This window comes from Saccopteryx bilineata, chromosome 8 (assembly GCF_036850765.1).
Source record: "Saccopteryx bilineata isolate mSacBil1 chromosome 8, mSacBil1_pri_phased_curated, whole genome shotgun sequence".
NCBI classification, from domain to species: Eukaryota; Metazoa; Chordata; class Mammalia; order Chiroptera; family Emballonuridae; genus Saccopteryx; species Saccopteryx bilineata.
The window spans coordinates 51,790,597-51,810,740 of NC_089497.1; the positions used below are offsets into that span (position 1 = coordinate 51,790,597).

Sequence of the window (20,144 nt, forward strand, 5' to 3'; positions counted from 1 at the left end):
AGAAGTAAACTGACCAAGTAAGACAACACTGGAAGTTAGTGGTCACCAAGGCAAGAATGAAAATATGTATTTTAAAGGCTGACAGAAAAAAATCAATAAAAATATACAAAAAAGACAGGTGCTATAAAATTACCTGGATCTGGGCCCTGTTTCCCGCTGTGATGTTAGATATTGTCCAACATGCTTCTTTTTTGATAGATTCCTTTGGGCTACTCAGCAAATGCAATAAACTCTGTAGAGCCGAGCAATTCAAAATTACCTAAAAGGAAAAATTTGAAAATTTTACTTATTGTATTGGTCAAACAAATATAAGTAAACCTCTAACTCAAAAACTTTATTTTAGGAAAAATAAAGGCAAAGAAATAACATAATATTTCACCTTGAAATTTTAGAAACAAATAATTTTATTAATGCAGAAAAAGTATTCATTGCTAGTAAGAATTATCAAAGCAGTTTTATTGTACACATTCTCAACTACTAAAACTGTACTTAGACACATAATGTCTTAGTCACCTTCCTATCCCTATACCATATTATAATGATTTTAGGTGGGGTAATATATCAAGTGGCCAGAAATTCAGGAGTGGTCTTGGATTTTTAAACCCTCTGATAACTCTCTACCTGGTAGTCAATGAACCATACATACTTTATACCAGGTGCTTTATCAAAAACAAAGATAAAAAGAATATGTTCCCAACCTGGCCTGTGGTGGCGCAGCAGATAAAGCACCAACCTGGAACGCTGAGGTTACTGGTTCAAAATCTCAGGCTTGCCTGGGCAAGGCACATATGGGAACTGATGCTTCCTGCTCCTCCCCCTTCCTTTCTCTCTCTCTCTCTCCTCCCCCTCCCACCTATCTAAAATGAAGAAGAAGAAAAAAAAAATATGTCCCTAGCTATCAAACAGCTGACAAAGGTGAGGAAAATAAGATAAATACACCTGGAGATCTACTCTACCAAAAACTAAAATCATGACTAAATTAATAGGGTCAGGTTTAAAGTCAATTACTAAACAGAATAGATATCTAATCTAAAAGCAAATGCAGGTATTTATGAAGAATTAAGTATATAATAAGATTCTTTCCTCCCACAATAACTGGTGGTATTATTTAATAAAGGGGTTACCTAGGTGAAAATGTTTTTTATTGTATTTATTTATTTATTCATTCATTCATTTATTTGAGAGAGAGAGACAGACAGAGAAACATCTGTTGCTCCACTTATTTATGTATTCGCTGGCTGATTCTTATGTGTGCCCTGACCAGGGATCAAACCTGCAACCTTGGAGTATTCAGGATGACACTGTAACTGAACTACCTGGCCAGGGCTGAAGACATTTTAAAAAATCAATTCTTAATCCCAGTTAACAAAATAAATTTGCAGCTGATTTAAAGAGTAAACATTAAAAGTGAAACCGTAAAACAGAAGAAAATATCAGTAAATAGCTGGTATTGGGATAGTGAAGGGCATTTCAAGCACAACAACAATGAAAAAATAGGGGGAAATGCAAAATATAAGAGAATTACTATATTTATTATGTAAATTGGTGAGAAACTGAAATTTTAATAGAAAATTGTCTCACAATAAAAGAAACACAATTAAAAGGAAGTCTTTTTGCCTATTAAATTAACATATCTCAAAAATTAAAAACTTTAAACAAGTACAACCTTGCTAAATAGCAGTATAAAAGATGTCACAAAACAATTTCTAAAATGCCAAAATATCTAGTGTGGAAAATAAACACATCAGAAGTTAAAGGTAATACTTAGGAAGAAATTGTCAGGAAAAGACTTCATGGGGAGTGTATGTTGGGGGGTGCACTTTAAACCAGGTAAGATTTCAAAAGTAAAGCAGAAGAAAGGCACTGCAAATAGAAAGACTGAAAAAAAGAGAAAATGCTGAGATAGATAGGCTACCACAAAGTTCCAAAATAAGGAAACAGATCAATGAGGCTATTGAGGAAGGATTCTGTACCCCACAAATTAACAGGAGGCCAAAAAGAAGAATGAGATTAATGAGACTAAAATCTTGGAAGTACAAATTCCTTAAAGTCTTTCAAGATTCTTTATCTCATAGGCATTAAAGAAGCTTGTTTCTAAGAGAAAAATAATGTGAACAAGGTAAAAGTTGTTAATAGGGAGAATAAATGGAGAGGGGTTAATGCTTAGTAGAGTAGGAAGATGAGTCAGGTGGGTACAGCAGCAACCCTTTTGTGTGAAAAAACAGGAATCAAAATAAAATAAGACATGGATCAGGAAACAATAAAGTAAGATGTGGATCTTCTGTGACTGCAAAGTGTCAAGTGTAGATGAAGAGAGTTGATCATTAATAGCAATGGGAAAAATCAAGAGTTGGAACATGCTTCTGGGAGAAGAAGATCAACTGTGAGAGACGAACATGAGGCATACAAGCAGAAACATCTAACAGGCTACTGGAAACATGGGACTGAAACTTGATAAAAGTCAGAACAAGATGTATAGATTTGGAACTTCACTCAATAAGTATTTTTTGAGTCTCTATTCATTTTATCAGAAACTATTAGATTATAAAGGCATAAAAATAAGACTGACTGACATAATTTCCCCTCTAGAAGCTTACAATGTAGTAATAAGTACTGTTACTGATGAAACAAAAGAAGGGGCATCTAGCTTAAGACTTACAGCAAACAAGGCTTCTCAGAGAAAACAGGGTTTAGTCATACCAAGACCTGAGGAATGAGAAGTGGCAGAGTGTGGATACATGTGAGGTAGTGGTCAGAGCAGCGATAGGGGTTACAGATATGTTCCATGCAGAGAAAAGAAAGTTCTGTGTAAAGCTCAGAGCTGAGTGTTGTCACAGCTAATTCAGGGAAAAAGCAGCAAGAGCACAGAGTAAGGTATGGGAAAGGGAACAGAGAAACTATGAAGAGCAAACACATTGAAATGGTTTAAAATTACAGAAAGTATAAAGGAGACTATACTTAAAAGCCTCATTTCCATTCTTGTACCCCAAACACCCAATTCTCCACATAGACAGTCAACATTATTATTTTCCTATTTTTCCTTCCAGAGAAATTTTATGCCAACATAATCCAATAAAGAGTACATATTTTTTTTCCTTTCTTCCCTGCCCCATTTTTACACACTATTCTGCCCCTTCTTTTCCTTTCTCTTTTTATGATTATTTAATTCAAACCTATATTTGTAATTTCTAAAATGCTGATCCACAGACCACCTTCTTGTTACACACATGCACCAATAAAAACAAGGAGCAATAAAAACTCACTGCCATCTGTACAAAAGGAATGGATCCTTTTCTAACATTCTTTAAAAATATGGGGGGGGCACGGTGAAGCGTCGGACTGGAATGCAGAGGACCCAGGTTCGAAACCCCGAGGTTGCCGGCTTGAGTGCTCACCAGTTGAGCATGGGGTCACAGGCTTGAGCGAGGGGTCACAGGCTTGAGCGAGGGGTCACGGCGTGGGGGCCATGGTCGCTGGCTTGACCAAGGGGTCACTCGCTCTGCTGCAGCCCCTTGGTCAAGACACATATGAGAAGGCAATCATTGAACAACTAAGGAGACTAAGGAGCCATAACGAAGAACAGATGCTTCTCATTTCTCTCCCTTCCTGTCTGTCTGGCCCTATCTGCCCCTGTCACTCACACAAAAAAATATGTATACCTATGTACACACACACACACAGTTCTTGTGCCTCACCAAGGGTGGCATTGAAATAAATACACTGGCTTAGTCTCCGAACTGTTCAGCAATGTCCACCTGTCTATAAGCCCTCTCATTTTTGGATTTCTCCAGGGTTTTGTCCTCTTAACATATGGGACAATACCACTTGCCCTATGGTTTACGATTCAATTTTACACAGAAGTGGAACCACTCAATGGGGCAATTGTCATTGTCACAGACAGTATGTGGGCTTATTTGGGTTGATAGAAAGGTCTGTGGTGAATGCTGCCTTTTCTGCTTTGGTTTTGGAAGGTTTCTTTTTCTTGGAGGCCTTTGCTTTCTTCTTTTTAGGTGATCCTGAGGTGATGTCACCATGGTCATAATTATTAGCTGCATTCTCCTGATTCTTGATTCTTGCTGTGCTGTTGATGAGACCTCTTTTCTGCCTGTGTGACTGTCTCATCCTTGGACTTAACCTGGCCAGCTTTGCCAATGTGGCCAGTGGTGTTTTTGACCTCTTCATGTTCCTCAAAGAGTTTCACGTTACTGTCTACCTGCCTGGTCCATTTCTCCACCAGCCCCACCATCTGACTCACAATCTGGATCTTCTTGTTACCCAGCTTCTGGCACCAAATCAGGGCTCTGATGCAGTGCAACACTCTCCTCTTCTGGGTGCTGTCTATCTCCCATTTAACCTTCTCATGATACTCACCTAGTTCCTTCTGGATTTACTTTCCCCTATAAGGCTGCTGGGTCCCTGGGTCCAGGGTGAGAGGCCTAAACTGTGTCTAGGGCCAGCAGCTTGGCAAACAAGCCTCGCCCCCTGCCCAGGGCCACTGCCATTGCTCATGGTCCTCTTGTTTATCTTTTTAAACAATACAACCTGGAGAGCTTTCCTATCACTGCATAAGAGCATCTTCCTTCTGCTGCACAGCGTCCCATTACATAGCTATCAGATTTTAAATGATCTTAAACATCATCCAAGGATAATAGAGGGACATAAAAAGATTGTAAGTAAAAGATTATATATAATCAAATTTGCTTTCTACAATCATCCTTCTGGTAACACGGAAATGGTACAAGAAGTGTCTGAACTAAGCACTACAAGGGATAAGGAGAGATGGAATAACAGACTTAGAGACTGATGAGAACAGTGGAGAGAAGAATCAAGCTGATGTCCAGGTTTTCAGCTCAGGCAACTGTTGGTGCCATTCACAGAGACAGGGAACATATAAATTTAAAGTAAATATTAGTCTGAGGACACCTCAGAGAACAAATCCAGTCTTCTTTAATTTTAGAGTTTATGAAAGTAAAGACTTGCAGACAGTAAATGGTGGTTAAGAAAAAAATCTAAGGTAAGGCTAAAACCGAATTCTCAGTTCATGCACACAAAAGTGATGGTTAAATTTATAAAAAAAGATCAGTAAATGACGTTGAAGGATTATTTTATGGAGGATTCCCACGAAAAGGAAGGAACATAAAAAGGAGCTCACTAAAGAGAAATAGTCAGGGAGGCAGGGGACCCAAAATACTTCACCACCACAAAAACCAAGAAAGATGATTTAAAGATGAGAGCAATGCACATTGTACCTGAGAGACCAAGGAGAAAAATGGCTAGGACAACTCACTATTGAGTGGTTGATACACCTGGATACAGAAGTTGAATGGAGTGACTTTAGGAACTAGAAGGGAAGAATCCACATCACATAGAAAACTTGTCACGTACAAAGAGGAGGAAGCTATCAGAAATAATGAGATAAAGATGATAGAGACAGAAAAAGGATGCTACTGGAGGATTCTGATGCTCACAAGAGCCATTTCAAGTAGTAGTGGGAAATAAACCTCCCTGACCAAAAGGGTAAATTAAATCATAGGGGAACCCAAAATTGCTACAAGTATCAAGTGAAAACAGAGATAGTGAAGGTAGTAAAAGTAGTTGCCTAATTTTTAACAAATATTAATGAAACAAAGTATCAAGTCTCCCCAATATTATGGAATTCAATAGTATAACAGAAACTTAATCATGGGGTTCAATGTACTATTCATTGAAAGAAAAAACAGTTGCCACTTATTCATACCTGTGTTTGAATATCATCCCCTGTCACAATGTTTCCCACAGCCCGCAGAGCAGGAGAAACCACTTTGTAATCATTATGCCTGCAATCATAAAAAGAAATATTATATCCAACAATTCTATCCTTAGTCTCTTCCCTTAGGGCTGAAATCCAAACTAAATAACATGTGATGGGACTGTAGAGTAGAAAGGTACCCATGGTGGTATTAACGGAACTCTATCTTGAGGATTGAATGTCTGGTTCCCTAGGAGAGTCATCTCTCCCTCTATTGAGTATTTTTGGATAAAAACACTACAATTCTTTCCTAATATTTCCTAGGTATTCCTTCACTGGAATTATAAATTTACCCTCTCACTCTTTATATTATAGCCTTCATCTCTTTCCTTGGTCTCTGTGGGTTGATGAGATAACAAAGAGCAGTATTTAACTGTTATATAGCACTTTTCAGTTTTATAAATGGTATAATTTTTAGATTTGAAATTATGTCAACTTGAAATAACCTGAAAATAAAAGCCAATAGTGAACTCACTCTGCTAAGCCACTCCTGACTTACTGGTCAAAAAACAAAACAAAAGGAAAAAACAAAAAACTACTCCACAAAACCCTTTCTATATTTGAAGACAAATACTAAGTCTTTATTTCAGGTTAAAGAATATCCTTTTAATTTCCCTATAAATTCTATTTTCTCTCCCCTTTAATAAGCAACCAAGAAAGCTCATTCAGACAGGGAGAAACCTGTAAAGAAAAGATGATATGATTATGAAATTTAACAAAATAAAAACCAGAAAATGAATTCCTCTTTTCAAAACTGTGTTAATTCCTTCACATTTTAAGATCAGATGACTAGAAGATACGGTTAAGATACCAGACTCTGAATGCTGTATTTCTGGCTCCTGGAGCATCAGACTGCTTTTAGTTTACAACAGCATTATGCTGCTGATCTGCATCCAGTCCGCAACTGCCACAACCCAGTGTTGTGCTGTGCACATTATACTGATCCAACTCACTTCACATGTCATGTTTGGGGCAATGTCTCCTTGCATCTATTTTGTCCTTACTTGAATTGTATTTCATATGGCTTGTAATTGTATCATTTCTCCATTATGTTGTCAACTCTAATATATTTCTTTAGTATTATCTAAAATTTTGATTAATACCATCTCTATTTATATTATCAGTAAATCTTCCACTCTGTATATCAAAGGCATCACAAAGAGATACAGCAAAATAAAATTCAGAGTATGACACCAGTCTAGAATAAGCTCAAAATCAGGCAGAAAGATAAGGAATGACTACTTTAGTGGCAATATGCCTTTCATTACGCAGTGGTTGGTCTCAGGTCGTCATAAGCTGGAATTACATGGATCAGTTTTCCAAATGTTCCTGAAAAATAGCCCTGGCCGGTTGGCTCAGCGGTAGAGCGTCGGCCTGGTGTGCAGGAGTCCCGGGTTCGATTCCCGGCCAGGGTACACAGGAGAAGCGCCCATCTGCTTCTCCACCCCTCCCCCTCTCCTTCCTCTCTGTCTCTCTCTTCCCCTCCCGCAGCCAGGGCTCCAATGGAGCAAGGATGGCCCGGGTGCTGGGGATGGCTCCATGGCCTCTGCCTCAAGTGCTGGACTGGCTCTGGTTGCAATGGAGCGACGCCCGGATGGGCAGAGCATTGCCCCCCTGGTGGGCATGCTAGGTGGATCCCAGTCCGGTGCATGCGGGAGTCTAACTGCTTCCCCGTTTCCAGCTTCAGAAAAATACTAAAAAAAAAAAAACCAACTTCATTCAAATGTTCCTGAAAAACTAACAGCAAAGGAGTGAGAGGTTTTTTACAAGCCTCAAAACAAACAAACCAACCAACCAACCAACCAACCTGACATCACTATAAATAAGTACAGAAGAAAAGCTCAAAGCACAATAAATCAATATAATGAATTAATATTTGAGTTCTCCAACTAAAAAAATTAGTATAGGGACAAAAGAGCAGACAGAGCTTCTTAAAGATAACTTACATCAGCAGCTCCACAAGCCTTCTACACACCCCTGCATCGATGACTGCCTGAATTTTATCATTAGGTCCATCAGACAGATATGAGAGGGCCCAACAGGCATCAGCCAGTACATCAGTGTCACTCACAAACAGCAACCAGGAAAGCACATTCAGACATGGAGAAACCTGTAAAGGGAAGATGATATGATAATGAAATTCAACAGAATAAAAATCAGAAACAAGATGAGAAACTCCAGAAAGCAACCAGGCACAAACTTGGTGACTTTTAGAGTGATTAATACTTCTAGAGATGAAGTAGCAAGTGACCAAGTGGCATTTCCAGCTTTGGGAATGCCATCAGTAGCCTTGTAGTTTACTCTGATGAGGTGGTGAGAGCCCAAGGAAAATACCTAACTCAGAAAGCCAAGCAAAATACATACCGATTCTGAATGTTCCTTATCAAAACACACTCACTGTAGATCAAAGAGGTAAAGGAACTTTCTAAAGCTAGGAAACTCTTTATTTTAGATAATTCGTTATGAACAAAGAATGCTAGGTTTAAAGATTATTTCAGAGCTTTTAACAAGCAGCAAAAATATATCCTAAATTAAAACAAAAATAAATAAGTCCTATTTTTCTAGAAACATAATTTTTGATAAAACTTATATTACACCCTGGCCGGTTGGCTCAGCGGTAGAGCGTCGGCCTAGCGTGTGGAGGACCCGGGTTCGATTCCCGGCCAGGACACACAGGAGAAGCGCCCATTTGCTTCTCCACCCCTCCACCACGCTTTCCCTCTCTGTCTCTCTCTTCCCCTCCCGCAGCCGAGGCTCCATTGGAGCAAAGATGGCCCGGGCGCTGGGGATGGCTCTGTGGCCTCTGCCCCAGGCGCTAGAGTGGCTCTGGTCGCAACATGGCGACACCCAGGATGGGCAGAGCATCGCCCCCTGGTGGGCAGAGCGTCTCCCCTGGTGGGCGTGCCGGGTGGATCCCGGTCGGGCGCATGCGGGAGTCTGTCTGACTGTCTCTCCCTGTTTCCAGCTTCAGAAAAATGAAAAAAAAAAAAAACACAAAAAACTTTTATTACAATTTTTAAGATTTTATTCATTTTCGAAAAGAGAGAGAAAGATAAGGGGGGTGGAACAGGAAGCATCAATTCCAATATGTGTCCTGGTCAGGCAAGCCCAGGGTTTTGAACCAGTTACCTCAGTGTTACAGGTTGATACTTTATCCACTGCGCCACCACAAGTCAGGCTATGTTAGAATTTTATTATCTCTTTCCTTTCACATTAATATCGGTTATTACACTCTTTCAGTTGTACTTTTTCTGCCAATTTCCCAAAGTATAATCCTTACCTTTGCAAATTCTGGAGGTGGGCTTTTCCCTCTACAGAGATTAGACAAAGCCCATACTGCATTCCGGGTCATGGTCAGGCGGTTTTGCTTTGAAAATAACCTACAAGTATGATGATACAGTGGTCAACTATATAATATACATTAATTCTGATGGCATAATATAAATACTAAATCATTTTCTCCAGAACAATAGTTTAATTCTAACCAAATAATTCAGAATTCTGGTATAGGAAAAAGACAGGATGTCTGAAGAAATGATCTGAACAAGTAAGAAAATGTTTATAATGAAAAATTATAGTATAAAATCCCAAATGATTTCCAAAAGTGCACTGCTTTCTGAGGAAGTTCCCCTATTTTTATTACTTAAAAAAAATTTAGAAACTTACTGCAAAAGGGGGGGGAGAATATTGCAGTCTAAGACATAGTCCCTGCACATGGTACTATCTCCAGCAATGTTGCCAAGAGCCCAGACTGCCTGTGAAAGAAATTATTCATTAATGGCAAGTTATACAGTTTAATTCTCTCATAATTCTTCAAAAAGAAAAAATGCCAACAAAGCACAATAATTCTTTACAAAATTACATAGTAGTTCATCAACATGTTATGCATGGACATTATTAATACCCCTACATTCACTGCTCAAGGAGTCAGATGAAATAGTTGTGGGACTGGGGAAAGATCAATGATATTATAAAGTGTTCATGTGAACACTCTGGCAGTAAGTACAGGAAAGAAATAGTTCTTTAAAAATTTTTTTTTTTAAGAATTTATTTTTATTTATTTAAGAGAGGAGGGAGGGAGAGGAAGAGAGAGAGAGAGAGAGAGAGAGAGAAAGGGGGGAGGAGCAGGAAGCATCAACTCCCATATATGCCTTGACCAGACAAGTGCAGGGTTTTGAACCGGCAACCTCAATGTTCCCAGGTCAATGCTTTATCCACTGCGCCACCAGAGGTCAGGCAAGAAACAGTTCTTATACACATTCTTTATCTTGCAGGAACCCACCTCTAAATAACACTCCATACAGCCCTCAGTAGAGAACAGTGATTCAGTGTCTTCTTCAGCAGTTAAAAGTGTGTTTTATTTAGGCTGACCTGTGGTGGCGCAATGGATAAAGTGCCGACCTGGAATGCTGAGGTCGCCGGTTCAGAACCCTGAGCTTGTCTGGTCAAGGCACATACGGGAGTTGATGCTTCCTGCTCCTCCCCCCTTTCTCTCTCATACTCTCTACTCTCTCTCCTCTCTAAAATGAATAAAAAAAATTTTAAAAAAACTGTGTTTTAAGCTTTCTTGCAAAAAAACCCCCACAGTAAACAAAGGTTAAGAACAATCAAAATATCAGAGAACTTTTGGGGGATTGGATATATATATTAATTATCTTGATTTTCATGATGGTTTCATGGTATATACATATATGTCAAAACTTATCAGATTTAAATATATAGTTTATTGTAAGTCAACTATACCTCAGTAAAGCTATAGATGAAAATCATTCTCATTTAGCAGTGATTTATATTTATGAATTTGATCAAGTCTGCATAATAAAAAATTCATGTTTTCTAAGTCTTTTGTGCACAAAAGTGACAAAGACCTGCCACTTCAATCAACACCACAGAGTTCTACAAGAAAAAGCCCAGTAACTGCTTATATGGTCTAAAAAGTATACCTATAAGGCTTAAAAACTTTCAGGGTTGAAAAAACAATGGTTCTGTTTCTAGGAGAAATTCTACCTATAGTCACTATGAAATTTTCTATTTTGGTTGAGATTTCTAGAACGCTTCCTGTGATGAACCATGGATTGTCATGGCCCAGTGGTAAAACTGAGGCCCCAAGTAAAAGCCCAAAGGGAAAAACTGTGTCCTTTCAACTGCTTTTCATTTTATTACCTGCTCCTGGACATCTTCAAACTCTGAGCTGAGCAATTCTATGAAGATAGGCACAGCTCCTGCCTGAATCACAATCCGGGTCTGAAGAGAATTTCCTGAAGCAATATTTGTCAATACCCAAGCTGATTCAAACTATAAAGAAAAAATAATTTCATTACCTTATTAGAATTTAATAGCTTGTTTACTTATTTAACAATAAGGTTTTCTATACATGAACAAAAGAATCTGAGATTATTTGCATATAATCTTCAAGGTGAAAACTATAGTAATTTTAAAAGAATTCTCAGAATACCTCAGCAGCCTAGAGGACTAACTAATCAGGGTGTCTAAAATTCCAGATCAATGCAGAGTTGACAAGAAACCAACAAAAGAATAAGGGAGTGTGCTTCCTATGCTGATACAGAATGACCTCTCAAGATATGAACTTTTAAAAAAATGCAAAACAGTATACAATTAATATACTACAAAACTGTATTTTCCAAAAGAGTTAAGAAAAGAAGTATGCATTAATTTACTTAATGAAGAGTGCCTCAGGAAGGAGTCACAAGAAACTATAACTATTTGCTACCTACATGGAGAGGTCAGGATGAATGGAGAACAGGGTGGGAAGGAAAACAGTTCTCACTGTAAAGCCTTCTGTACCTTTTGGCATCAAACCATGTATATTATCTAATAAAAAAAATAACTTCTATAGGATGTAAAAAGTAAAATGGGGGGAGGATATAAGTATAAAATGTATAAAATTCAAGTTGAGTGAAAAGGGCAAGAGATATATTAAATGGTAAGTATAATAGCTCCCAGTAAGAAAGGAGGCTCCAAACCAAGGCAGAGAGGTTAAGACATTTTATAAACAGAGCATTCTTAAAGGCTGATAAACTGGTAAACTGAAGGGAGGAAGAAAATTATAACCAATGAAAAACATAGCATACTACTAATCCTACCCACTCCTACAGTAACTTGTCTCTTTACCCTAATATGGAGAAATCTAGGAATTAACTATTAAAATTGAGAAAGGAACAATTCATTTTAGTTAAATTCTTAATTTTGTTTCCTTCTCCTAGTGTCTTTTATTTACCCTTTAAGGAAGCTCATATGCAGGGAGGAAAAAACCAGTGGTATTCCCCTTGAATGAGAGAACAATCAAGTCATCAAAAATGGAACTATGACTCTTCTAGCTTTTGGGTAGACTGAAGGCAGTTGTCACATTAAAAACTAAACAGTCAATCATCAAAGGGTCAAGGGGTGAGGGAAGATGGAGCAAATGGGAAGACAATCTGGTTAGCACAGTTCAAAGTCATATGAATGATAGCAAATTCATAACAGAAGACATTTAAAGAAGAGGATGCTAAAAGAAACCTATAACTATGACATAAAGATAAAGTGGTTTGGCAGCCACACTGGACGCTGATATTACATCAGCGGTGAGTACAGGACTAGGAGCACCATAGTTAAAAGGAATATATTTTCTGATAACTTTTGTTAGAAGTTCAGGAGACTTTTAAACACTGAATTATCACCAAATTAAAATCCATCAAATATCCCCCTGTAATGAAATCATTACTGAAATCAGTGCTCAAACCCTTTTCAATCTGTCTGATGTAAAACTTTATATTTGTACAGTACATTTTTAAGGCAGTATTCACATACTCTAAGGTGTTTCTCACAGTAACCCATAGAAGTCTGGCTCCTTTAGTTTACGAATGAGGAAACTATCAGATGAAAGATCCATCTAATGACTTGAGTAACATTACACACCCAGTCAGAGACAACTGGATTATAGCCTCCTAATTTAATACACTTAAAGCCAGCCTTCTGGCCTCCTCTTTCATAGTTTCTTCTCTAAAGTACACCTGTAACACTGACAAGAATCTTTCAATTGTAGTTTTGGTATCTAGGGCCAGAAATGTCAAATAATGATATGTCAGATTATTTAAGTGGATACTCAACAGAAAACTCAGTTCACCTAAAATGTAGCTTCTTTTGCTTACTGGGAAAATTAATTAATAAGACAGAGATGTATGAGGCACGAATCAGAAGGCAGGCTCCAAGTTCACTTATTGAAGAGATCAAGTCAAAGAAATGGAATTTGTGAAGCAAAGCAGTATGGACAGAAGAGTAAGCTCAGCATACATACCAATCTGTATCAAAGAGAAAACAGACTATAGTGTAATTTTAATGCAAAAGAAATGGTAATAACCTGAGTAGACAAAGGATATATTGAAGAGTTATCAATGAGACTAATTGTTGTCAGAGTCCGTACTGCTAGTTGTCTGAAGATCAAGTCTCACAGAGAATGAGACAATTTCAGACACTACTGAAGTAAATAAAATGGAGAAGCAAAATAAAAGAATAACAATGATTAGGAAAATTAAAAGTAAATAAATAATGGCCTGAACATGAATGGAAGAAAATTAGAAATCAGGATAGCTCAGCAAAAGAAGAATGTACCAGTCACGTTTATTACTTAGAAGTGTACAGTGATGATAAGTTCTGAACGCAAAGAGCCAACATCTCTCATGGTAAGCATAGAAATCAGGAATCAAATCTGCCATTACCAAGGCAAAAAGAGACAACTAATAATCAGAAGTCCACTGAAAACTAAATCATATTTACAAATGAATACAAACACACTGGGTGCTGATTAATTTTTACCTTATAAAAATTCAACAAGTGGTATTTGTGCAATTTTCTATACTCATGTATGTATATGTATGTATATGTGAGATAAACTTCTCTTTCACTGGGTATTGCAGACACTTTTTTTTGTTAATGTTTTGACTTTGAGTCTCTGATTAGAATTTAACATGAAAGAAAGTTGTGAAACTAGAAAGCCCAGAACTGACAACACAACCAACTGCATAAAGTTATGATGATAGTAATGGCCAGAAAAAGTTAAGTACCCATGTGACTCAAAAACAAATCAGTAACATAAAGAAATGAAAAAACCTAAGAAATAGTACTTCCTAATGTAATAAATTGTAGCTGAAATAACTGTCATCTTTACTTCTTGCTTGACATTTTAAACTACTAAACTTTAGTGTTCCAAGAATGGCACCATACAAGGAAACAACCTGTCATGCAGCTGTAATTACTTATAAATTGTAATTCCATTATTTTTCACTATTTAGAACTTGCTACAACTGAAATCTGAAGGGCACACTGAAGATCTGATATTTTCTCCCCTTTCTCAGTCTACCTTCTGGTGCTCAGTTCCTTAAATAAGGAAAATGAAAATCCAAAGCTGAAATACTTCTGACCTCCTATCAAGTTTCCCACTCCAGGTTGAGGTACGCCTGGTTCCCTTTCTCCATTTGGATCAGGACTCTGTTGCTGGCCACTTTGCTGGGTCCACTCTGGTTCCTAGCAAATGCCAGGCTCACCTGGAGAGCAAGTGAAAAGAAAGGCTCACATCAGAAAAATAAACCCAGATATAAACCCCTGCAGAGAACAGTGCCTGAGTCAGCTAAGCAACCTTTCAAGAAAGACAGAGGGATCAATGAAGATGGGAGAAGACAGAGGAGGATGAACTTACTGCAATTTATCACATTAAGCTTTTACAAGGGGTAATAGCAGCAGAATGGGAAAACTAAAACAATTATTTCAAATTTATGACTTTCAGAAGAGTGTTTAATGATTGAAGCTAGGCGGGGATTTCTAAATACTTTTATAAGCTTCTTTTAAGAAGGTTTGTGAATGCAGTATCTCAGTACTGCAAAGGACAGCACAAAGATGCTGGGCCCGGACTAAAAGAACCAAACAGAGTGGGCACACAAAGTACACAGTAAGACAAACCAATCTCATGGGTGCAAGTGTGTCTGAGGCCCACATGACACTGAGCTTTAGACAAATGATACTGTCTGCTTCCAAAATCCTAGATTCCACCCATGTTCATCTGATTTGAGGGCAAGTGAGTATCTGGATAGCACTGCCCAAAGCAGGTTTTTTTATCTCCCTGGTTTGAGGCACCTCACTGCTTTCAGGATGAACAAAGCCAAAAAGGAAGCGAAGAGAACCTTCACTATGATTCACATCCTTTATCTATGGAATGAACAAATTAAGTTTGTTCATAGGATTCATTAGTGAGTTTAGATATTATGACAATACTATTATTCTCTTCCTGGAAGAGAATTAGCAAAAGCCCCATTCCAAAGACACACTACTCAACTTTAAGCAAGCATGTGGGAGTCTCTGAGACAACTAACATTGTGCTCTCCCAGAAGACAGAAGAAGGAATACCTCACTGTGCTCTCCAGAAGACAGAGGAAGGAATATGCTCCAAGTTTCCCAGAACATGTCTAATTATTTGAGCATGAAGCCTTATGGCCCTAAGGTCTCCCTCAATGTACTTGCTTCTTCTGCCTCGGGGCGGTCAAGGTTACCTATTAGTAGCATTGGAGAAAGAACACCATGTTGTGCTTATGTACACAGAAGAAAAGCTGAGGATGACATTTAGATATATAACAAGTTGATTACTTCTCAGAGTGTTTGAACAGATAAGGTGAAAATCATGAGGTGGTCACTTCCAGAGGAATCATTGCTCAGTTTTTCAGCCTAATTATCAGTTTGCACAAGGGTGGAATCTGAGAATTTAGATAAAAGCAAATTAGAGATTTCTGAAGGCGTTAATCTTCAGATGTTTTAAAAATACAAGTTCTAAGATTACAGATTCAAAAACGACATAGAATTTACATGTGTTAGCCAGGAAAGGGCACTGTCTGAGAGAACATACTGTACTCTTCAGGGAGTACTGAAGAATGTAGAAATGGGGAAACACCTATTCCTGACTTTTCATTTTAGGCCTAGCAGGTTACACCATCTTTCTTTAGTGCATTAAGAAGAATGGACTTCTACAATCACCTACATTGCTAGATCCATGAGTAAATTCAGTATCTTGAAACTATTCATTTAAGAGACAAGATAGAAATATTATTTTCACATGAACAAAATAATTTCCCCTACCTCCCTCTTCCTACAAAGCTTTTCAAGTGATAAACTGCAGTAAGGCTCTTCCTTTGGTTCCTCTGGTTTTCTTGGCAGGTTGCTTAGGGGCTCAGGCTCTGTTCTCTGCAGTGTTGGTTGTCTGGATTTCCTTTTTTTCTGAGAAAAGTCTTTCTTTCTTTGCTTTCTAGGTGAACCTGATAATTTTTCAGGTGATGGTGGTCCTGGCCTTAGATGGACCAGAATTACAATCCAGGAGGCAGCTAGCAAAACAGAATCTTAATTCAAATGAACCTGGGGATTAGTAAATGTCAAACTGGAGAAGAAAAGCTGATGGGACACTGAAGTACTCTACCTTTTCTGGATTTCCTGCTTTTGCTCTGGAAGAAACTCATCACCGCAACAGAGAGAGTAAAGAGGAAGATGGGGTGGGAGGAAAGGAGAGAAAAAATCAAAACAAAGTATCAAGTCTTATGAATTATCTACAATATTCTGGACAGTAAGAAGCCTGGGGACAGAGTTATCATTTACACAAATGTCCCAATCCCTAAAGCCTTAGAGTAAGGCAAAAGCAAACAAGGGGCTGAAAGTTATCTTTATGATAAACTTTATTGGCCATACTTACTTGGAAAAATAACCCCATTTTGTGATCTTCTTGGTACCTAACCAATTTTTATAGTTGCCTGAACCCTTCAGATTAGACCCTACAAATGAGAATTCAGGTGGCACAGTTATTTGTTGAAGAAGAGAGAAATTAAGCTGGTTACTCTAAGGAAGTCTAGCTACTGAAAAATGACCAATTTACCAAAAATACAACTTTATTCAGGAACAAAATAGTATTTTAAAATTGCTAAATAACTCCCAGGATGAAAGTCAGTTGACAGTGGTTCTTTCTTTTTGTATTTTTCTGAAGTGAGAAGCAGAGGGAGGCAGACAGACTCCCGCATTCGCCCGACCGGGACCCACCCACATGCCCACCAGGAGGTGATGCTTGGCCCCTCTGGGGCATTGCTCCGCTGCAAGCAGAGCCATTCTAGCACCTGAGGCGAAGGCCATGGAGCCATCATCAGCGCCTGGGCCAACCTTGCTCCAATGGAGCCTTGGCTACAGGAGGGGAAGAGAAAGATAGAGAGAAAAAAGAGGAGGAAGGGTGGAGAAGCAGATGGGTGCTTCTCCTGTGTGCCCTGGCTGAGAATTGAACCTGAGACTTTCACACCCCAGGCCAACGCTCTACCACTGAGCCAACTGGCCAGGGCCTGACAGTGGTTCTTTTTACTGTGAAAATTATCCAATCCAGAAGTTATAGGATTTCCTCTTGGAACTTGTATTCATAGACTAAATTAACATAGCAAAAAGCACAGAGATTCCTGACAAGGCTATCTCCTTGTCAGCTCTTCTGAAATTGGGGGAATGAGTAACTGGGACCAGGTTTGGAGATTAGTGAGTCTGATTTATCCCACGTAACACAACCCTGAGAAAGCTAATAAGTATAATCTAAAAATCCTTCAAAACCAAATTTACATAGCCCACACTTAGGTCCTATCTAAAATGGCTCCTCTATTGCAAACAATTCCCTATTAGATAAGGATTATCCACAATCATAAAATAATCTTTTACATGACTAAAAATGGCAAAAATTCTAAAGAGTAAAACCAAGGGCCTGGATATTAACAAACCTATCAAAAGAACCTACAATGTCATTGCTAGGAACATCATTATACAAAAATTTAACCCTTCATATAGATTAAAATAAGCAACATGTTAGTTTGCAAAGGGAATTAGAAATGAGGCAAGAAATGAAACGGTTCGCACCTGCAGTGTACAATTCTCTTTTCGTTTGAGGAACTCCACAAACCTGGCCACCACTCCTGGTGTGCTGATGACTTCATCAATAGGAGGATTAGGTTCTGTGTCCCCATAAAATAAAAGAAAAAAAACAACAATCCTTTGATTTCAATGCAAGGACTTTATAGCTCAAAATTACTTCATAATTTCCCTCCCTCCATTTTAGTATCTCTTTCATATTGGAAAATCTAAAAAAAAAAATGTAAAATTGAGTTTGGTCATTTTACACTATGGTAGCTTGAAAGATTTCATAAGGTATGCCTTAACATGGAAATGATGGCCAGAATTCTTAAAAATTAAAATTAGTACCTCTACTATTTAGAAAACTTAGAAAGTAGAGAAAAAACGACAACCACTGCTATTATTTTGATACACTTCTTTCTAGCTCTTTCTGTGTATAAACTTACTGTTCATCCTTTTTGTTTAACATAAGCTGTCTTAAGAAAGTGCATTAGGAGAGCATTTGGTCTTGCTTCCTAGCACATGTTGGGAGAGGGGGAGGGGGAGGGGGAGGGAATGAGGAGGAGGAAGGGCTGGATTAGGAGATTCCGAATGTGCTTGCAGGATTTAATTTTGCAGCTATAATGTTAAGTAGAAGCTAGAGGAGAATTCACCAAGGTTGACTTGTCACATTAATCTCATTTTCATTTATAACAACACAGTATCTTATAAATTAATTCAGTTAGTAATCTTGTTGGCTAAATAAATAGAAAATGCCCTAAACCAGGGGTAGTCAGCCTTTTTATACCTACTGCCCACTTTTGTATCTCTGTTAGTAGTAAAATTTTCTAACCACCCACCGGTTTCATAGTAATGGTGATTTATAAAGTATGGAAGTAACTTTACTTTATAAAATTTATAAAGCAGAGTTACAGCAAGTTAAAGAATACAATAACAACTACTTACCAAGTATTTTATGTCAGATTTTCGCTAAGTTTGGCAGAATAAATCTTTATAAAGCAACTTACTATAATTAAATCTATCTTTTTATTTATACTTTGGTTGCTCTGCTACTGCCCACCATGAAAGCTGGAACACCCATTAGTGGGCGGTAGGGACCAGGTTGACTACCACTGCCCTAAACAATCACATAACAATTTCAGCAAAAGATTTGACAAATTTTCTTTTTAGCGAGAAACAGTGAGAGAGAGAGACAGATAGGGACAGACAGACAGGAAGGGAGAGAATGAGAAGCATCAATTCAATTCTTTGTTGCATCACCTTAGTTATTCACTGATTGTTTTCTCATATGTGCCTTGACGGGGGGGGGGGGGGGGGGGGAGCTCCAGCTAAGCCAGTGACCCCTTGCTCAGGCCAGTGACCATGGAGTCATGTCTATGATCCCATGCTCAAGCCAGAGAGCCTGTGCTCAAGCTGGTGAGCCTGCGCTCAAGCTGGCGACCTCGGGGTTTCAAAGGGTCCACAGCTTCCTAGGCCCACTCTAACCACTGTGCCACTGCCTGGTCAGGCTTGACAAAATTTTTTATGACATTCATGTAGCAATGCAAGAAAAATAGCAGCTAGACTATAATACTACTAGGAATTCTTAGCCAAGTCAATGGCTTTACTGAAAGAGGTGATTAATGGTTCAATGTTAATTTGGAGAGAGCTCTGATGAGATATTCTCTATCTGGTTCAACATTTTTACCAGCCACTCAGATAAGCACAACAAATAAATCTGATATTATAATAAAGATGAAGTAGTTAATACACTAAATTACAGAAACAACATATAGGAACAACAAGCCAAAGTTGGCAATAAAACCAATAGGGGTAACGCAAACCCAGCAACTGAATTTAAAAACAGAACACCAATCACATGATTTTACAGACAAAACTTAAAACAGTTCATGAAGAAAAGTGTTAGGGAATTAAAATTGCTGCAAATACAATGAAACATTACTATGCCATGACTACCGAAATAAGTAATGCAACACAATCTTAGAATACATTATTGATTGTACAGTCTCAGGAAGGCAATCTCTCACCATTGAGTGATAATATCAGCAGTACTGTATTTTAGTTATCACATTTCTAAGAGCAGAGACCAGCAACTACAATACATGCAGGAAACCAGTAGAGTGGGTGAAAGGCCTTAAAAAGGTACATTAGGTGAATATACCATTACAATCAGCATGCTGAAAAGGGACACTTTAGAGGGGTGGTGAAGGTGTACATGATAATGGCCTTGAAATAGTTTATAAACAAACTGTCACACAAAAAACATATATATATTTTTGTTATGGTAGATTTTTATTCCAGTTAACCTCTATGACAATGTTAACTTACCACTAATAACTATAAACAACTGTAAGTTACTATTGGAGGGTCAGTTCTAAGTATTTACTATTGACATTTTAATATTATTCAGAATTCTTTTTACTTGTCCAGATGACATGAAATATTATAT

At 38.1% G+C, this 20,144-nt stretch overlaps 2 protein-coding genes and 1 pseudogene across 3 annotated transcripts in view; 1 reads left to right on the forward strand and 2 right to left on the reverse strand.

Moving 5' to 3' along the window:
* Nucleotides 1-20,144, forward strand: part of LOC136312241 (protein mono-ADP-ribosyltransferase PARP15-like) — a 328,256-nt gene that overhangs the window by 126,297 nt on the left and 181,815 nt on the right. The window lies entirely within an intron of this gene.
* Nucleotides 1-20,144, reverse strand: part of KPNA1 (karyopherin subunit alpha 1) — an 83,544-nt gene that overhangs the window by 17,031 nt on the left and 46,369 nt on the right. For both annotated transcript variants that reach the window (XM_066241783.1, XM_066241781.1), the window contains exons 5-11: nucleotides 17,702-17,796; nucleotides 10,952-11,083; nucleotides 9,455-9,543; nucleotides 9,069-9,168; nucleotides 7,735-7,898; nucleotides 5,738-5,816; nucleotides 134-259 (exon numbers count right to left, since the gene is read on the reverse strand). In XM_066241783.1, coding sequence (XP_066097880.1) covers nucleotides 134-259; nucleotides 5,738-5,816; nucleotides 7,735-7,898; nucleotides 9,069-9,168; nucleotides 9,455-9,543; nucleotides 10,952-11,083; nucleotides 17,702-17,796 — 785 coding nt within the window. The remainder of the gene's footprint in view (nucleotides 1-133; nucleotides 260-5,737; nucleotides 5,817-7,734; nucleotides 7,899-9,068; nucleotides 9,169-9,454; nucleotides 9,544-10,951; nucleotides 11,084-17,701; nucleotides 17,797-20,144) is intronic.
* Nucleotides 3,804-4,502, reverse strand: LOC136312160 (inhibitor of growth protein 1 pseudogene; annotated as a pseudogene).